The following is a 17693-nucleotide window of genomic DNA, read 5'->3' as shown; positions in this document are numbered from 1 at the left end:
GTTCCCAATCACTACTGCTCTTCTCTGTGCCACCCTCGCCCTGGGCCCAATCCCATTTCAGTTCCTTTTCCCTTCTTGCTCTCCTTCATTGGAATAGACTCCCACTTATCATAAAACAGTCACCCACACTGCGTAATTTCCGCTCCTCCCTCAAATCTTTTACCCCTAGCCCATCCCCTGACCTCCTGTTATGACCCTGCTTTCCTGACCCTGACCTAGCATCTGGCCCTCTGCTTTCATTGAAGCAACTAATCTGTCTCCTAACCCTAGCCCAATAATAAACTTACATTCTTTCTCATCCATTTTTTTTGATTATACCATTTTGTTTAAACTTGCAAAGCGCCTTGGCTAAAGGTGCTATAAAAATGTAACTAAATAAAATAAATAAATAAATAGTGTTGCATGTGGGGGTGTTCTCTGTATAATTACAAGTTAGAAAACATTGCGTTCATATTAAAGGCAGTCATATGTTCAAGCCAGTAAATTAATATGTAATACTTTGTACAATGTACTTGTCTTCCCTTCCCCGGCACTGTGTTTGACTTAACATCATAATAGCTAAAGAAAAGAAACAACTTTAGATTTGTGTTTACTTTGTACTTGGAATATTGGGAGTAAGCTGTAGTTTTGTGACATTTAGTTGTTTCTTTTGATATTTCAGAAAACTTTGGCAATCATCTTTGCCAGTCAGCTTTTAAGAAACGTTATGTTTATCCTTACAAACAGACTATTCTTTAAAACAGTTCTGATCTTTAAAAAATCACTGTTCTTTTATGCAGTACACATGGAAACAACTTCTCACACATTGACATTTGTAACAAGTGAGCACCTGTGATCCTGGAATGTTAAAAGCTTTTCTTTATGTGAAATCAACACTGACACTTTTTTTTTACTTATCGTATTCCTTCGAATTTAAGAAGCACTTTAACAATTTTTTTGCTTCTCAAAAACATCCTGCGTCTTTAATTTGATAGAGTATAATGATGCGTATATTAAAAATTGGTAGCAAAATACGTGACCACCCGAGCACACAAACAGCAACGTGACTGGCTGGTGAGAAAAGGCGTCACTGCCAAATACACGAGGAAAAAAAAAAAAGTGAACCAAAACGTTACTGCCCGATCTCGGATCATCCAGGACATACAGGCAGCTATTTTTAAAGAAGTGTCATTAGCTTCCTGAGGAATTCAAAGAGAAGCTTTTACAATTTTAGCATTTCTAACAAACAGTACCAGCTTAGACAGATCAGAAATGCTGATCCAACCCCCGTATTTTTTGACACACCAAGCAACACCACAGTTCAAAAATTGGGAGAAAAGTAGCTGATGTTGAGTTTGACTAAGAGCAGTTAAACTTATAGTAAAAACATTTGCTTATAAGAGTAAATTCCATTAAGAGCACATGGCAAGTATGACAAATGGATAAGAACGATTTCAAATAAGAGCAATTACAAAAAGCGTGAAGTAAAAGTAAAATCAAGTACAAGATACAGAAAATAGTTAGAATTAAGAGCAATAGTAGAATACGGAAAAGTATGGAGCAGTCCAGTGCAAGTACAAGCTGATGCAAGTGCTGGTACAATTGGGTGCCATATAGTCCAGTATAGTCGAGAGTTGTGAGGTTTACAGATGCTGTCTGAACAGGTGTGTCTTGAGAAGGCGCTGGAAGTTGGTCAGTGTCAAGCTTATTCAAGCTCAGGGACTGCGGCAAGCTGTTCTGGTATTGCTTCACACACCCTCGTACTCTCCAATGGTTTATTCTCAGTGTGTCTCTGCATGGTTTCAAGTATATCTTCAACTATCAATGTTATTTAGGATTCAACCTATTTTTTATTTTTTTTAAAGCATCAGAATAATATTCTGTTCTGCACACAACTCGCTATCCTATTGTTGTCTTCAGATATAAAAAAAAAAAATTCAAAAACGCTCTTTTGAGACATACTGACTGCATTCTGGTCGCACGTTACACAGCACTAGGAAAATTAGTGTCCGTGTTCTTGTGTCATAAGCACATCTGACTAAACATTAAATTATGCACTGAAAGAAATTCAAGCATGAATATTGGTGTACATTATCAGCTAAAAACAAAAACTGCAGACAGCCGATTGTGTTTTTTTCCTTATCGGTGCCATTGTTGTGACTGGAAAATGACTTTGCCGTCCAGTTTTGTTAGTTTAGGAAATAGCAAATGATTAGTTGAGGCTCCAAAACAGAGTAGGTTGGTGTCAATAAAAGTGTGCAACTACGCTCTGAACAAGCACAGTTCCTGTGTTGCGTCAAGCCAAAGGCATGTTCACATATGGTGGCAGTGGTAACCCTACTAACTCAGCGGAATTGCAGTATGGATATGGAAGAGACGCGAGAAATGATTCGAGCACTGAAAAAGTCCACTGCAGAGAAGCAAGAGGCCAACCACAGGCAGCAGCAGGCTAACCACAGGCAGCAGAAGATCAGACAGAGGCAGGAGTGGGTGTTGCTCACGCCAGAACCGGAGTCGCCTGCGACGGAGACGGAGCTGCCCTCAAAGGAGCAAGAATCGCTTGCGGAGGAGCAAGAGTTGCTGCCGATGACTGCAGAGGAGGTGATGAGCCCACCCCCTCACAGCCCCGACCACCACCGCTGTGAACCAGCCAGGGCCCCTTGCCCCGTACTCCTGGACATCCTGCTGGAGTGTCCGGACCACCAGTTGCTGGGCCTAGAGCTCATGTTGTGCCACCACCAGGCACAGTTGCTCGCCTGTTCCCTAATTCACTCTCCCTGATCTCCCAGATGTCACTGTGCTGTTGCCAGACATCTCTGATGTACCCCCTGTCTCCTGCTTCCCTCTCCTTGGTGGATGGGCTATCACTTTGCCGGCTCCAGGGCTCTCACCTCAGCCGGCTGTTGCAATCTTCCGGTCACCAGCCTGCGCTCCAGGTTTGACCTTCCACCACGTTTGGGTCCCTTGTCGCCAGTTTAGGGGCGGAGAACGGACCGACACTCCCTCAAACCTGCCCTTGAGGGATGGTGGTTGTGTTTCGACCAGTAATTATCTTGGCTGATAAACTGCCATTTTGTGCAGCCTGTCAAATTAACGGGATACAGTTCAGTTACAAAGCATCAACTTTTTTTCTTTTTTAGTCTTATTCACAGAAAAAAAAACAAAGTGCAATGCCTAATTGATAGCTCAATCTTTTAGAGTAGCATTGGAGTACTAGACTTGCTATTTCCAAGGTTTCTAAGGTTTTAATTACATTTAATGTTAGGTTATTACCATAACCTTGGTCCCCTGAAATAGAAATGTATCCATTACACAATATGTAAACCTACTACACCCGATTCAACTGAACACTTCTACCAAAGCTGCGTCTTACGCCCGCGACTTCAGCATGCCTGTCTCTGCTCCCACAGGAGACAAAACTGCATGCAGGATGGCGCTCACTGTCATAAACATTCTTCAGCCTACTGCATAGATTGTATGCAGCTACCAAAGAATTGTGATGGATACATTTCTATTTCTGGAAAACATTCCCTTTCAAGTAAGAAACCTATTCCATTACACAGTGGGTAAGCATACCTAAGCCGTTGCAAGGACATGACTTGTAGAACAGCCAATTTGGCAAGGTCGATTGCTTGCCATCATTATAAGTCATGGTAACGTCCACAGAATGCATAATTACCTCATGCATGTGCTTCTGAATCTGCTGTCAGCACTCTTGTTCCAAAGGCAGAGCTTTGAGGATCCAGGACATTAAGCCTGTGAAGGTGTGACAAATGGCCCACACCCCTGCATCGCAAATGTCAGAGACCGTTGCACCCTGAAACAACGTCCAAGAGGTAGCAAGACCCCAGGTGAAATTACCTGTGACCTTCTCTGAAGGGGGCAAGTTGGTTTGCTTGTAAGCAATCTTGATTGTCACAACAATCCAATTGGACAGCCTGTTTTGATAGAGCCTGACCTTGGTTCTTATCTCCAAAATATATAAACAGTTGCTCAGATTGCCGTCAGCGTAATACGTTAGTGCCCTAACCGGACAAAGCATATGGAGCCAACACTCCTCATCTGACTAGAATGGTGAGGATAAAAATCCTCCAATTCCACAGACTGATTGACATGGAAGGTTGATAGGCATTTGGGAACAAAGGCTGGATTCATACGAAGCATGACCTTAGTCCTAGACTCTATAAAACAAACAAGTTGTTGTCACTGAAAAAGCCTGCACCTCACTCACGCGTCTAGCAGAGATGAAGGCAAGTAAAAACGCTGCCTTCAGGAGACAGGTATTTAAGCTCTGTAAAATGCAGAGGTTCAAAGGGTGGTTTTGTGAATGCATGCAGCACCACATTCAACCACCACTGAGGAACATTGTCCTTCAAAGGAGGCCAAAGCCTCCACGTCCCTTTCAGAAAATGAGCCCTGGGGACACCAAGTCAATTTTAACATGGCAAGCCGAGATGGCTGCCAAGTAAACCTTCAGAGTTGAGGGGGGCTTACCCTCATCAATGAGGTCCTGCAAAAACTGCAGAATGACTGGCATGGAACAAGTCATGGGATCGATGTGCCATGCCAAACACCAAATTTGAAACACGCCCCATTTGTATTCATACTGAGAGTGCGTTTAAGCAGCTCTCGCACTCTGGAGAGTCGATATGACTCTCTCCAATAAGCCTATATGGTACTGACGCTCAGTACCAAAGCAATAACCTCGAACTCCCAAGCAAGGTCGGGGGTGATACATCACAGTTACTGCAAGTGGCAAGATAGCAGGGATGCCCACCTGTAAGTCACCCACTGGCTAAACTTCGTAGTCAGTGACACACCAAACCAGCAGCAGCCTGCACCGAAACAGTAACCTTAATCACTAAGGATCTGGGGCGACAAGTTTCAGTTACTGTATGTGGTGAATAAATCAATCAATCTTAATTTTATACAGTGCCTTTTAGTGGCCCACCATCACAAAACACTTTATGAGATGCAGTAACAAGAAAACAATCCATAATGCTTTCAATACAGAGAAATGCATAATATATGATATACAGTAAAACAATAAAAAAGCATAATACATTAAATACAGTGGAAAGTGCATAATACATGATAGTAGTATAATACATGAAATAGTAGCAGCAACATAGCAGCTAATAGTAGATATCAGGCTTAAGAGCATGGAAAGCAAAAGAGAACAGGTGGGTCTTTAGAGTTGATTTAAAGCAAGTGATGGTGGGAGCATCAAGCACCAAAATTGGGAGAGAGTTCCAAAGAGTTGGAGCCATGAAGCTAAACAAGCGTTCTCAAGTGTGGTGCACTTTTGCTCGGGAATAACAAGCATGCCAGAGGACCTCATCTCAGCAAGGACATAGTTGGTCAGCAGGTTGATGAGGTACTCGGGACCTATGTGATGAAGGGCATTGTAGGTGAGCAGGAGAGTTTTGAAAAAAACCCTGAACTTTACAGGTAGCCGGTGCAGCTGGACAAGATGGGAATCAATAAGGGTGCCCACCCACTGGCTAATTCTAAATTTGCACATAAAAACAGAAAAAGCCTGCTTCATAACGCATTTGTAATAGTACTACAGAAGCAGTACTTAAAAAGCATCACCTTTAGGGAAGTGTTGACACTGCAACTTTTGCTGCATGAGCTTCTCTTTGAAGATGATTTTGTTCATAGTTTTCGTCATCAGTGAATCCTGTAAGACCGCATACTACATCTTGATAATTATAGGACATCCTTTGAAATCCTATTAGATTATAAAATTTCTTATAGGATTTAATAGGATAACAATCTTGTAGGAATAACTTACAAGTTCCTATATGGTCCTGATATTTCAATAAAAAATTCCAGAGATATGGTTTCCATGTCAATTGATTTGTTTACTACCAGCTTCCTTAGAATATTTATGATTTTTCATGTCTGTCATCAAAATGTGAATACATCATCTTCACAGAACACTGTTAGACAGTGTAGTCCACTGACTGGCTAAACACTACTGTGTGTGTAAATAAAACAACACATACCCAAGCTCACTCGAGGGCATACACAGGGTGTGAATATGCACAACACACTAGGCACCTATGGTAATTCAAGTGTTTTGTTGTAAATCCCTTTAAGCTTGTTCAGAAGGACTTTAAACCAGTATACCCCAATATTCCCTGTGCACTTAGTTACATACCTGTGTAGGGTTGGCTGAGAGGCTGCCCCAAACCTCTGGTCAGACTAAACAGGGGGGGCACATTCTTCAGTTTAGGGGACCCTGTATCAGCAAGTTCGCATTCATGGGTGGGGGGCCTTTCCTCCTCTTCTTTGTGAGGGAGGAGTGGGGCACACCCCCCACCCTGGCTGCCATTGTTTGCACTGCCAGGATTCTCCTGCCCTCTCTGGGCATGCTGCTCCCGCACTGTCTCCTCCAGCTCCTTCAGCTCCTGGCTGAATACCTCAATGTTGATCCCAGATCCATTGGCTTCTCCCGGGGCTCTGTCCAGCAGCTCCTCAATCAAGCTCTCCACCGACTCCAAGCTCCGATTTGGCACATTACGTTCACTGAGTGCAGAGAGCTGCTCCTCACTAAGCTGTGACCCATATGAAACCTGGCTGATTTGCGACCCCAACAAACCCTTGGATACCTGAGACCCCAGTGTACATTTGGTGACCTCTGACCCCAGTGAACACTGGCTAACTTGTAGTTCTCCTGAACCCTGGCAGTTTTCAGGGTAGTGCCCACTGGTGTCAGGATGGAGGATCTCACTCTGGGCTCCGTTATGCCCCCCACAACTGTTCTCTCCAGAATCCCTCCAAACCTTCTTTACCTCATTACCACCATCCTGCCGCTCTGTGGTGTTTGTCACCACCTGCCTGATCCCATTAAAGAGGGGGTGATCCTCTCCTTGTCCTAAAGGGTAGCTCCTAGCAGAGGCTCCTGGAAGCAGGGAGGAGGATGAGGTGGGAGATGGTGGGTTAGGCATCTCCCTCTGCAGGCTCTGTTTCTTGGTGCGTGGAGTAACTATGATAGAGTTCTTTCCAATAGCGACATCACACTCCCCACTGTCCTGCTCCATACTCTCCCAGTCTGGGTTGGACCTGTTTGTTGTCTGTTGTTGACTGGGTTTGCCCTCTGCACTATCTGATCTGGGTCGGTTTGGCACCGCCTGCTGACTGCTGAAGTGCTCTGCATTGATATTTAGGCAAGTCAGTGGGGGTGGAGGTAGGGCACTGATGGGAGAGGGATCCTCCCCGTCATAGGGTGCGGACCAGCCACGGCAGGCCCAGGCACAGAACTCAATGTTCTTCTGAGCATCCCGCAGGTACTCTATATATCCAGACTCCATATCCCCCTGCTCAGATAGCTGGTGCATGGGGCTTTCAGGGGAGATCGCTCCAACTCTGTGTGGGGATTGAGGAGGAGCCGCATTTGAACTAGAGCCTATGCTCTGCTGGCGAATAAACAGAGCCAGGCGGGATGGGGTATTGGGCTTGGAGACTGGGGACTCAGCACTGGGGCTTCCTGGCCCTGGAATACAAAACATCTATGCAGTTAATAGGCAAATCAGAAATTTTTAAAATAATGAACACAGGGATACATCTGTACAGTAAATATGAGTGACATGCCTTCAGTAAATCATTGCAGGTATTCACAAAAAAGGTTCAAAAGCTACTGTTCAAGATTTCAACACCCATATGCATCACCTTTCCCCCAGAAGGCAGGTTCTTCCTCATGCTCAGCAGTACCCAGCTCCAGTCGGCAGCACTCTGGGATGAGAGACATGAACTTATCAGCTGACTTGCCATAGAGGTCAGTCTCCCTGACAGCGCGGCGTTGACTTAGCATCACGTGGGTGCATGGAAGGAGGTACCTGTAACAACAGAGGGAGGGAGAGACTGTCAAGAAGGGAGGGACTGTGTGTGGAGGTGGCTGTTGATCCATGATTTTGCTTTCACCGGTGTTTACCGTGTACCATGCATAGTTCATTGGTCTCCCCAGCCCTTCCGCTGAGGTCATCTACTGCAGGCCTCATTTTTTTAGTTAGAGATACCAGGAATACTGTGCCTATTTCCTACTTTTTCATTTGGTTTAAATAAACATACAAAAGTGGACCCCCCCCCCCCCCCCCCCCCCCCTTCTACAGGGAGGTTCTAAGGTTTAGTCATATAGGTTTTTTTATCCCCATCCGTTTTTAGGGTTTATTTTTGATCACATGATGTCCCTTTAAAACTTATTTTGACAGGATTGTGTTTTCTAATTAACTTCAGAAAAAGCTGTGAATTACAAAATAATGTCACTTGTTTTTACCTTCATATCTTGACTGACCCTGATTCTGTTTCACTTAATTTTTATTTCAAACAGACATGACAAATTACGTTAATTGCTCATCGTTGATCCTAACTGTATTTTATTCTTGCAATTGCCTAGTTTATCGCTGTGCTTTTATTATTTTCACTCGTTTAAGAGTTGTCCTGACAGATTTTCTTTTCAGCATAAAGTATCCAGTACAGAGTGACAGCAAGTCCATCATTTCAAATGTCCTTGGACTTGTAGCAAAGAAAAAAAAAAAACTTAAACCAAGTTTTTAATTAGTAGTAATCCCAAGCTCATAAGACAGGCCTGCTGAAATAGCCAAATGTAAAATGCTATTTTAGCAGGTGCCAGTTCACCAATGATTTACAGTGTTTGCCCCTCCACAACTGAAGGGAATTTTCCTATGGAACACCAAAATCAGGACCAATTGCACCCTGCTTTGTAAACTATGCATTACCTGAGAATGAGCTGCAGCATGAAATCCTCACAGTTCAGAGAAAGAAGTGTCTTGAAGAGACTTAGTGAGACTATGCAAAGCTAGAGAGGAGACAGAAACTGAATTAAAACCTAGAAAAGTCTGTATTTGTGAACAAAAACAAAGCATCCCTTTCAAAACAAAGTGCATTCGCTGTACATCCTCGAGCAACATAGACACATATGGCTTGTGACCCAAGTTAAGACCACCAGCAAGGTGGGCAAGGCAAATGTATTCATTACATAATAGGTAATTATACCTTAGCCGTCGCAAAGTGCATTACTTACAGAATGAATTAAATCTGAGAGGGTCAGACAGTAAGGTTGCCACAATATAGATTATTTATTTATTATTTTTACTATATAGCAGCAATCAATTCTCTGCAGGTGCTGCCTTTGTTTTGAGGATCCAGCACATTTAGGGGTAGATGTACTAAGATGGGCCAGTTGCAGCGCAAACGTACCGCAATTTGCATTTTTGTTGCGACAATTTGCAAATTATACATTTTGTCGTATGTACTAAGAGAAAATATGTTAATGAAAAGAGACGCATACTAACTTAAATATTTGTTGCTCTTGTTAGCGAGCTCTCTAGCATACATTGCGAGAGTCATGCAACACTGTTCAAATAAACAGTGGGAGTTGTGATTTGCTGCAGCAGTGGGTGCCCGAAGGATAATGTCTATACATGAAAGAGTGCAAGAATCAAAATAACATTGTTTTTGTTAAATGTAAACGTCATCTGTACAGTCCATTCCGTTCCGTATTTATTTTACCTATTTTAATACTGTATATAAAACATGAAAGGCAGTTTAATCCCATCAGATTATATAGTGGGGCCCCAACCTTCACCCCCAAAAAGCTTTTCATAATCATACAGTAGCCCCTTGCTAAACCGGACATGTCTGTCCGATCCGACATAAGGAGGTGTCAGGTTTAAAAACAATACAACAACATTGCACACACATACATTTACAGTTCTTGATGTATTTTAAATGTAAATCACTGTGCTGAAATAACACTAATGTGTTTTGGGTAGGCTACACATTAAATTATGTATAGATATAAATCTGTACAATAGGCCTATACAGTATAGTACAGTAGTAGTCAAATGAATACCTAGCACACTTTTTAATTTATTTTTTTTTTTACTTTAGCCTGCTGGTAACACCAAATAAATCATGATGCTGCTTTGTACACATTGGTGTACAATGTGAATAAAAGATTATTTTAAACTGAAACTAAATGATTTTAGGGTTTTTTATTTCTAATTTAATTATTATTATTTTTAACCTGGCCTACTTAGTATCTTACACAATGAAAATACAATAGATCATAGTCCTATACAGATGCTCAGAATGAGCTGGAGGGGTTAGTGGCACATGTGTGCAGTCTATTGCTCCCAACACGTTGGAAATTAGTTTTCAAGTCTTGTAAGTACACCCTGACTGAAATTAGGTACTTGGGCGTTCTCTTAAAAAATGCATTGAGCACAACAATTGCGACTTTTTAAAACGTGCTTTCAAAAGTTCTTAACAAATTGATGGAATTGTAATTGTCGCAATTGTCGGCAACTTTAGTACATCTATGTGGAAGGGTGGTGGGTAATTCACTGACATACTGGAGACAGAAAGGTGTACCTGAAAAACTGCACAGGTGCCCAGTTTTATTAATTTAATTTCTTTTGGTTTGTTTCGTTCAATGATTTATTTTAGCCTGCAGAGGGTGCTGTTGTCCATGGCCTGACAACCAGTGATGGTAGACAGGACCACAGGAATACAAATGCTGGTAAACAATTCAAGTGCGGGCTCACTCGTAGGTGCTCAAAAGAATAATCAAAAACAAAAGGCTAAAGAAAAAGGGAAAATAATAGACAGTAATGAAAACTACAAATAAAAGGTGCTACACTCGGCAGCATTACCCTGGCCATCGCTATCCACACGGCCCGGGTCTCTGTCCTACACTCGCTGCTCTCTCAGCCTGCTGTCACTATAAGTATGGAGTCTGCCCAAGGTTTCCCCGCTAGTAATATTTTTATTTTCTTCTCTTTAAGTTTCTTTCTTTTTCCGACCTTTCTCAGTCCTGGAGCAGAGCTTCCGCTAGCTCGTTGTTCGTCTTTCAGGGGCAGAGCTGAGGGAACAGCAGAACGTTATTTTATAGGGCTAGCAATCCCCCCAAGGCCCACCTCTCAGCCACTCAGACAGAGGTAGAGCCCACACACCCTCTATCCCACCTCTCTGTGTCACTGCCATGACCGACAGGCAGACATTGTAAGGCTGCTGCCCTCTTCCTGCAGCACTATGAATGCACCAGAAGAGTCAGCACAGATCCCCCCCTTTACAATCTCATTATAATATTTGTGAAACCTCATTTACACTATCTCTGCCCCCTTTTTGCGAATTTATGCAGGAACACTCATTATTACATATTCATCTAAGGTTGAACTGCAAAGAAAAACTGCTGCCACAAAGCATTCCCTAAAAAGTCGCAAACAGCATACAAATGTTTAGTACATTTCACCCTAAACTTTCGACTAGTTTGCAACTGGTATGCGACTATTGCGATAGGTGCAACACTTTAATACATCTAGCCCTTAGTCTGTAAATCCTTGTGAAGTATGGGGCATAGCCCATACTGCAGCACTGTAAATGTCAGTGACAGATGCACCCTGGAACAATACCCAAGAGGTAGACATACTTCTTGTGGACTCACAAGTGACCAACAAAGGAGGGAACAAGTTGGCTTGTTTATAAGCAACCTTGACTGTCTCTGCAGTCCAACTGGACAGCCTCTGCTTAGACAGAGCTTTACTGTGGGCCTTAGCTCCATAGCAGATGAACAGCTGTTCAGATTGCCTCCAACTTTTTGTTCTGTCAACATAATACGCTAATATTTATATAAGCCACAACCGTAGTGTTGTCCATCTGGACAAGCATGTGTGTCCCTTGAACCTCCTGTAAAAAAAGGCTATTTAAAACTGCCTGCAGTTCCAAACCATTATGTGGAGTGACATTTTACACCCACGCCCCAGACCAGGCTGGACACGCTCGTGGTGAAGGTCTCCCCTTTGATGAAATTGCCCAAGCTAAGGCAGGCTGTTTTCACCAAGAGAGTGCCTTTAGACAATGATGAACAATGGGCAGTCGCAGTTCAATGCGGGCTGAAAAAGCACTGCTATTGAACCAGGCTTACACAGGACTCCTGCAAAGGAGACCCAAAGGTAGGGTCTGAGAAGTTGCTGCCCTCACGCCCAGAATTTCTGGAACATCATACCATGAGAGCTCTGTTGAGATGAACAGTTCTAAACAGGTGGCCGTCAGACAGGCTGCCTGAGAAAGTGTGAACTGCCTCTTGCATGATTCACTGTAAGCCCCAACTGTAAATGTGTGAGATTCTGCCTGTACTGGAGACCGGGCACCATGAACCAGTTGTCCAAATAAAGAGTACTCTGATACCATAGAGTTTCAATGGGTATGGGGAACTAGAGAGAGGCCAAACAGCAAGACCCTGAACTCGTACGCTGTTCCCTGAAAGGTGAACCGCAAGTACTTAAGTGCGCAAGTTTTTACAGGGTTACAGAAATAGGCATCCTTGAGGTCCACCGTAGTGAACCAATCACCTGGCCTGAATGACTGCAGCAAAAGCTGTTGCATTGTCAACCTTTTTAACCTCCCTCAGCTCAGAACAGGCTGACCTGCCTGAGGTTGAGGACTGGTCTGAGGCCACCATCCCACTTGGGCATAGAGAAGAACTTGTCCTCCAACTGGAGGGGGTGTACCATATGAATAGTTCATTCTTTCAGCAGAACTTCCAGAAAGTGTGCTGGTATTATGTTTGTTTAACGTCCTTCTATCCTGCACCTTGAAAGACTTTGGATGCGCGTATGTTTTCTCTTTGTTTACTAGCCGCCCCCATTCCATTTCTCAGAACGTCCATTTCTCAAGGAAGAAATAAACAGTGGTTATTGTTACCGCTATTTTGGCCCCAAAACTGCATTTGGTGTGTTTGTTTTGTCCACCGCCACCACAATATGTAGAAACGTTTGTTTGCCCATTTGGCAGGGCACCTAAAAATGTAATCCTGCAAGCTGCTAGAGAATAGATATATACCATGTGTGTGTGCGTATACAGTGGTCGTCCAAAGTTTACAAACCCTAATTTATGAAAGTGTAACACCCTACAATTAATGTTGAATACATGTATATAGTACATTCCTATAAACACTCCTATTTATTTATGGTAAATATATGTAGATGGTACATTCCTAAAATCCCCCTATTATCCTGTTTTCTAATATAAAAAAAAAAAAGTTCCAAACAACAAACTGTCAGTTCAGCTTGTTACAGTTACGTACTGCTTTGTTTGTGTTGTGCTCCTGTAGCCCTGAATAAAAATATTTTCAAAGAAACAAGAAATCACCATTTAATGTGTGCAACAGAAGCATACATTAATATACCTTTGACAAACAACTGTGGATATTGGTCAGTTGCAATATACACTGAGACCTTGAGGGTGGAAGACTCACTCAAATAAAGATATGGATTAAATAGGGATGCACAGAATCCAGGATTCGGTTTCGGATTTGGACCAAATACCTACTTTTTGAGCAGGGTTCGTATTCGGCTGAATCCTATATCTGCCCAGAAGCACAACCATTTTAATACATCCCTCCAATGTGTGCAGTTCTTATTTAAATAAGACAAGAATCTGGTATTGAATGTAAGTTTTGTATTTAATAACAAGAACACGTTTGAACTCTGTCGCAATCTCAACTCCTTAAATCACTGGTGGTGCACACACTAAACACGTCACGCAGCTGCTGAATGCAAACATACCCCCGTAGGCAACAGCACATTCACATCACACTTTTCATGGAGTAAAGTTATGCAGTAACTTTGTAATATATAATAATGGCAAACTGTTGTAGACTTCTGTGCTTTGTTGCTTTGTCGGTCAACGTGTTATAAAATTTTTTTTTTTTTTTTAAATCAGTGCACAGAAATATATATATTTTGTAACTTTACAACTGTAAGATGTGCAAGACATTGCTGAACAATATGCTTTAGTAAATTACATTTTACTTTACTGCAATGTGCTAATACAAGTTGAACCATTTGGGAACTTCTGTGTTTCATTAAAGTATTTGTTTTACTATTTCATAGCATATTTGACATGTGTTACAAACATGCACTACAAAGTGCATGTTACAAACATGCGTTACAAATTGCATTTAAATCAACGTGGGTTTTATTTTGCAGGGAGATTCAGGTCACTCATTCTCAGATCAGGTGACACAGGTTGAAAAGTCATTAAAGAAAATAGTGGGTTATTATTATGGCAAAGATGCAGCTCTCCTTTCTTGTAAAGGTAAAGTAAATGGTTCTGTATTTTGACGTTTCGGTTGTGGGGGGAGAAGGCTAGCAGTAAACTGTGTAAGTTTCAAATGAAAATCTTACTCAGGGATACATTTCCATCCAGCAGTGCTTAATTTGCGGTACAAGCCGGGGCAGGCAGCACTGTGGCCGGCAAACGAGGTGGCAACAGGTGGGGCTAAAAGCAACAGCACAGACCACTGGCAACAACAACATGAGTACCACAGCAGTACCTGTGTGTACCTGAGCTAAAAAGCCTTCACAGCGTGGTGCTAAAAAACTGCCCACTGCTGCGACATGAACAGAGACAAGCTCTCCAGCTGACCACTAGAGTGTTTGTACAGGAGCGTGAGTCAGAAAACACAATCTGGTTCCAGAAATTGTTGCTAGCTGAAAAAAATCAGCAACTCACGCAGTGCACCTGGAAAAGAAAAACAGCAGAGAAAGCGAGACACAGGCAGTTCCTACCGCTGTCCAAATAATCCAGTAACAATAGACACTGTACAAAATAATATATACTATACACAATACACAAGTGAACACACCAGCCTGAGCCCAGACTAGGTAGCACTAATACAAGACTATGTGGGCCCAGATAGCTTGAAAAATCTCCTCAGAGATACAACTCCAGCTGGAGTGAACAGTGACACAGAGGAGGGTGAAAAGATCTGCAGGGAGGGAGGTGAAGGCAAGCTGCAGGCTCCCGGTGTGCCACAAGGCCATGTACAGACTCAAAATACACATTCAAAACCTCCAGAAAAAAAGCTTAAATTCTAACAGAATTCAACAATTAATTCCACAATAAAACATACAATCCAATTATATACGTTTTTTTAAACAAAAACGTAGCTTCCGATGAAATGGCTTGAAATGATGAATGTCTGTAACTTGCTTGAATCAGGTTGAAAAGAAAATGGTGCTGTTCAAACACCATCACAAAGCCTAGTGTCTCTCAGGAGGGGTGGAGACTGGAGTGATGATGCTCCCTTCTCCCGTTCCTCTCTAAAACCCTCGAGTGAGCAGTACATCGCCAGCTGTTTTCCCGTCAACACATTCTCTGCTCAACTCCCTCCAATCTGGTTTTCGCCTGGCACACTCCATTGAAACTCTACGCACTGTCTGTGCCACCTCCCCGTCCTGTCCTAATTCTGCTCGATCTCTCTGCTGCCTTTAACACAGTCGACCACTCTATCCTCCTGTCCTCCCTTGCTGACCTGGGACTCCCAGCACTGCTCTTGCCTGGTTCTACCCATGGATATCAGGAATGCTCAGTCTCTAACAATAATACCAGAACAGCTTGCCGCAGTCCCTGAGCTTGAATAAGCTTGACACTGACCAACTTCCAGCGCCTTCTCAAGACACACCTGTTCAGACAGAACCTGTAAACCTCAACTCTCGACCTATACTGGACTCTATGGCATCCAATTGTACCAGCACTTGTATCAGCTTATACTTGCACTGAACTGCATCATACCCTGCCATATTCTACCACTGCTCCTAATTGAGCTCATACTCAATAGAAGATAATCTATTTAAAACAACAGCATTTTCTACAAAATCTGTCCCCTATTAAAGTATCTGGCCAGGACCAACCTAAAATAAGGTTGTATTAGTTGCATGCTTTTCCCTTTTAACCTTTGTTTAGCTTCTATTCCTTGCAATCAGGATACTTTAACCCCTCACCCGTGAGTTGCTGCTGATCCTAGTGATAAGCGTGTCCAGGATGGTGTAGTCATCATGCTGGTGCAGCAGGATGAACCGCAGGAAGGTTTTAAGAAGGGCTGTCTCTGTGATGCTGCGCAGGAACAGGTCCAGGTAGGCAGTGCTAGCGATCAGCTCCTCTACTGAAGACTGGGGGAGTGGGAGAGAGAAAACAGAAGGAGAAAGAATGAGGGATATTCTTGGAATTCTTCCAAAAATTGAAATAAATACAACTGGGAACAATCCATAGGTGGTGGAAACTTTTTAACTGATTAATTTTAATCTGCTGATTTAATGAACTGACATGAATCTCATAATTTGTTTCAACAGTAGACAAAAAAACTGCAGACCCTTCCTCCCCAATATTCTCAACTGTCTGTAGAATTCCACTTACCTTGTGAAGAGCAGGTCCCATCACTGGCACCAGAAACCCGTTGTGAACATAATCCACCAGGTGGCTCTGCACAAGAGGGTGAGAGACCTGGGGGGCAGAAGACAGGAAACACCACACAATAGACTCATAAAATCATTATATTTACAAACTTCACACTGCAGAGATAGTGGAGTATGAACTCTGCTCATATATTGCCAATAAGTCAATGCATCTCCAGTCTGGCTATGTCAATGAGATAACTAATCATCTTTACATCTCATACCTGTATGACAGCGTTGCAGAACTCCAGGGAGTTCATAAAGAGAACGAGGGACGGCACTCCAATCCAGTCCTCTCTGTGCAAGGCATGCCAGTCGTCTCCATGCACCTCAATCTTCCGTGGCAGTGAGGAGTAAAGCGCACTCAGACCAGTTGCTAGCACCTACGGGTTGGGAAGAAAAAGTCGTGTTTATAAGGGTATTCTACCAGGCAATAGTGAAAGAAACAGGTCAAAAACATGTCTCAAAGGATCTGAACCAATTTAGACTAGAATAAAGAACAGTTCAAACTTTTTAAATCATTTTTTAAACCCTAAAACGAGTCACCCTTCAAACAGGAAATCCCTAGAGTAACTACTTTAAGAGCAGAGACCATGATCAGAGCTCAATTCCCTGAAGTATGGTACAGCAGAAACCTGTTAGCTCCTAATACTATAACAACCTGTGCAGAAGCATCTAATGCACTGATAGTTTAAACAACAATTACAGCCCTTCCTTCTTAAAATTACACTTCTTTGAAAGTAGATCTTTATTCATAATCATTATCCCTCGGAAGTATTTTTCCCCTATTGTAACTGTCATCATATATATGATACCTACTACAGTGGATTTTGTCAACGTACCTTCAGGAATTTATTCTATAGAGACAAAAAGACAAATTTTGTATTTATTTTCTAAACAGTTTTAGATAACTGAAAACTTGTAATTAGACAATGCAATTACACTGTTCCAAGTTTAACAGGAATTATAAAAGACTGGCATGCCTTACTGGAAAATGAATTACCTATGCTATAGACAGGGACCGGACAATTGAATGTATATCTGTTGGTTTATTTTCACACAGAAACATTTCATTTAATAACATTCTACAGTCAAAATAAAAATGATAAATTGACCTAAACTGCAGTTTCACTGGTTATTACCTAGATGGTGCTGCTATGCTTACTATTACGTATATAGGTCAGAAACATTTGCACATACATTATTTGTGCTAGAGTGGGTGCATTCTCAAGATTGGGGTCAAGTTCTCTAAGCTAAAAGCTGAAAGACAGGAGAAAAATATGCATTGTTGGGCAGCACTTAAAGCTAATGCTCCAGGTCTGGAGTTTCAACACAATTTTGTAAACCTCTGACATTACAACCTTTCGCTGTTTAGCTGGAACAGATTTACTGAAATGGCTTGTTAAGGGAGTTAGGCAAACAACTCCAGCTACAGGAACGTTGTACTAT

At 42.4% G+C, this 17693-nt stretch overlaps 1 protein-coding gene across 4 annotated transcripts in view; it reads right to left on the bottom strand.

The window, feature by feature from the left end:
- LOC121320447 (FTS and Hook-interacting protein-like) overlaps nt 1-17693 on the bottom strand; it is a 77564-nt gene that overhangs the window by 16743 nt on the left and 43128 nt on the right. For all 4 annotated transcript variants that reach the window (XM_041258779.1, XM_041258782.1, XM_041258783.1 and 1 more), the window contains exons 4-9: nt 16469-16627; nt 16207-16293; nt 15795-15962; nt 8724-8803; nt 7657-7823; nt 6146-7480 (exon numbers count right to left, since the gene is read on the bottom strand). In XM_041258779.1, the coding sequence (XP_041114713.1) occupies nt 6146-7480; nt 7657-7823; nt 8724-8803; nt 15795-15962; nt 16207-16293; nt 16469-16627 (1996 nt within the window). The remainder of the gene's footprint in view (nt 1-6145; nt 7481-7656; nt 7824-8723; nt 8804-15794; nt 15963-16206; nt 16294-16468; nt 16628-17693) is intronic.

This window comes from Polyodon spathula, chromosome 9 (assembly GCF_017654505.1).
Source record: "Polyodon spathula isolate WHYD16114869_AA chromosome 9, ASM1765450v1, whole genome shotgun sequence".
In the NCBI taxonomy this organism is placed as follows: domain Eukaryota; kingdom Metazoa; phylum Chordata; class Actinopteri; order Acipenseriformes; family Polyodontidae; genus Polyodon; species Polyodon spathula.
This window is presented reverse-complemented; position numbering and strand designations above follow the sequence as displayed.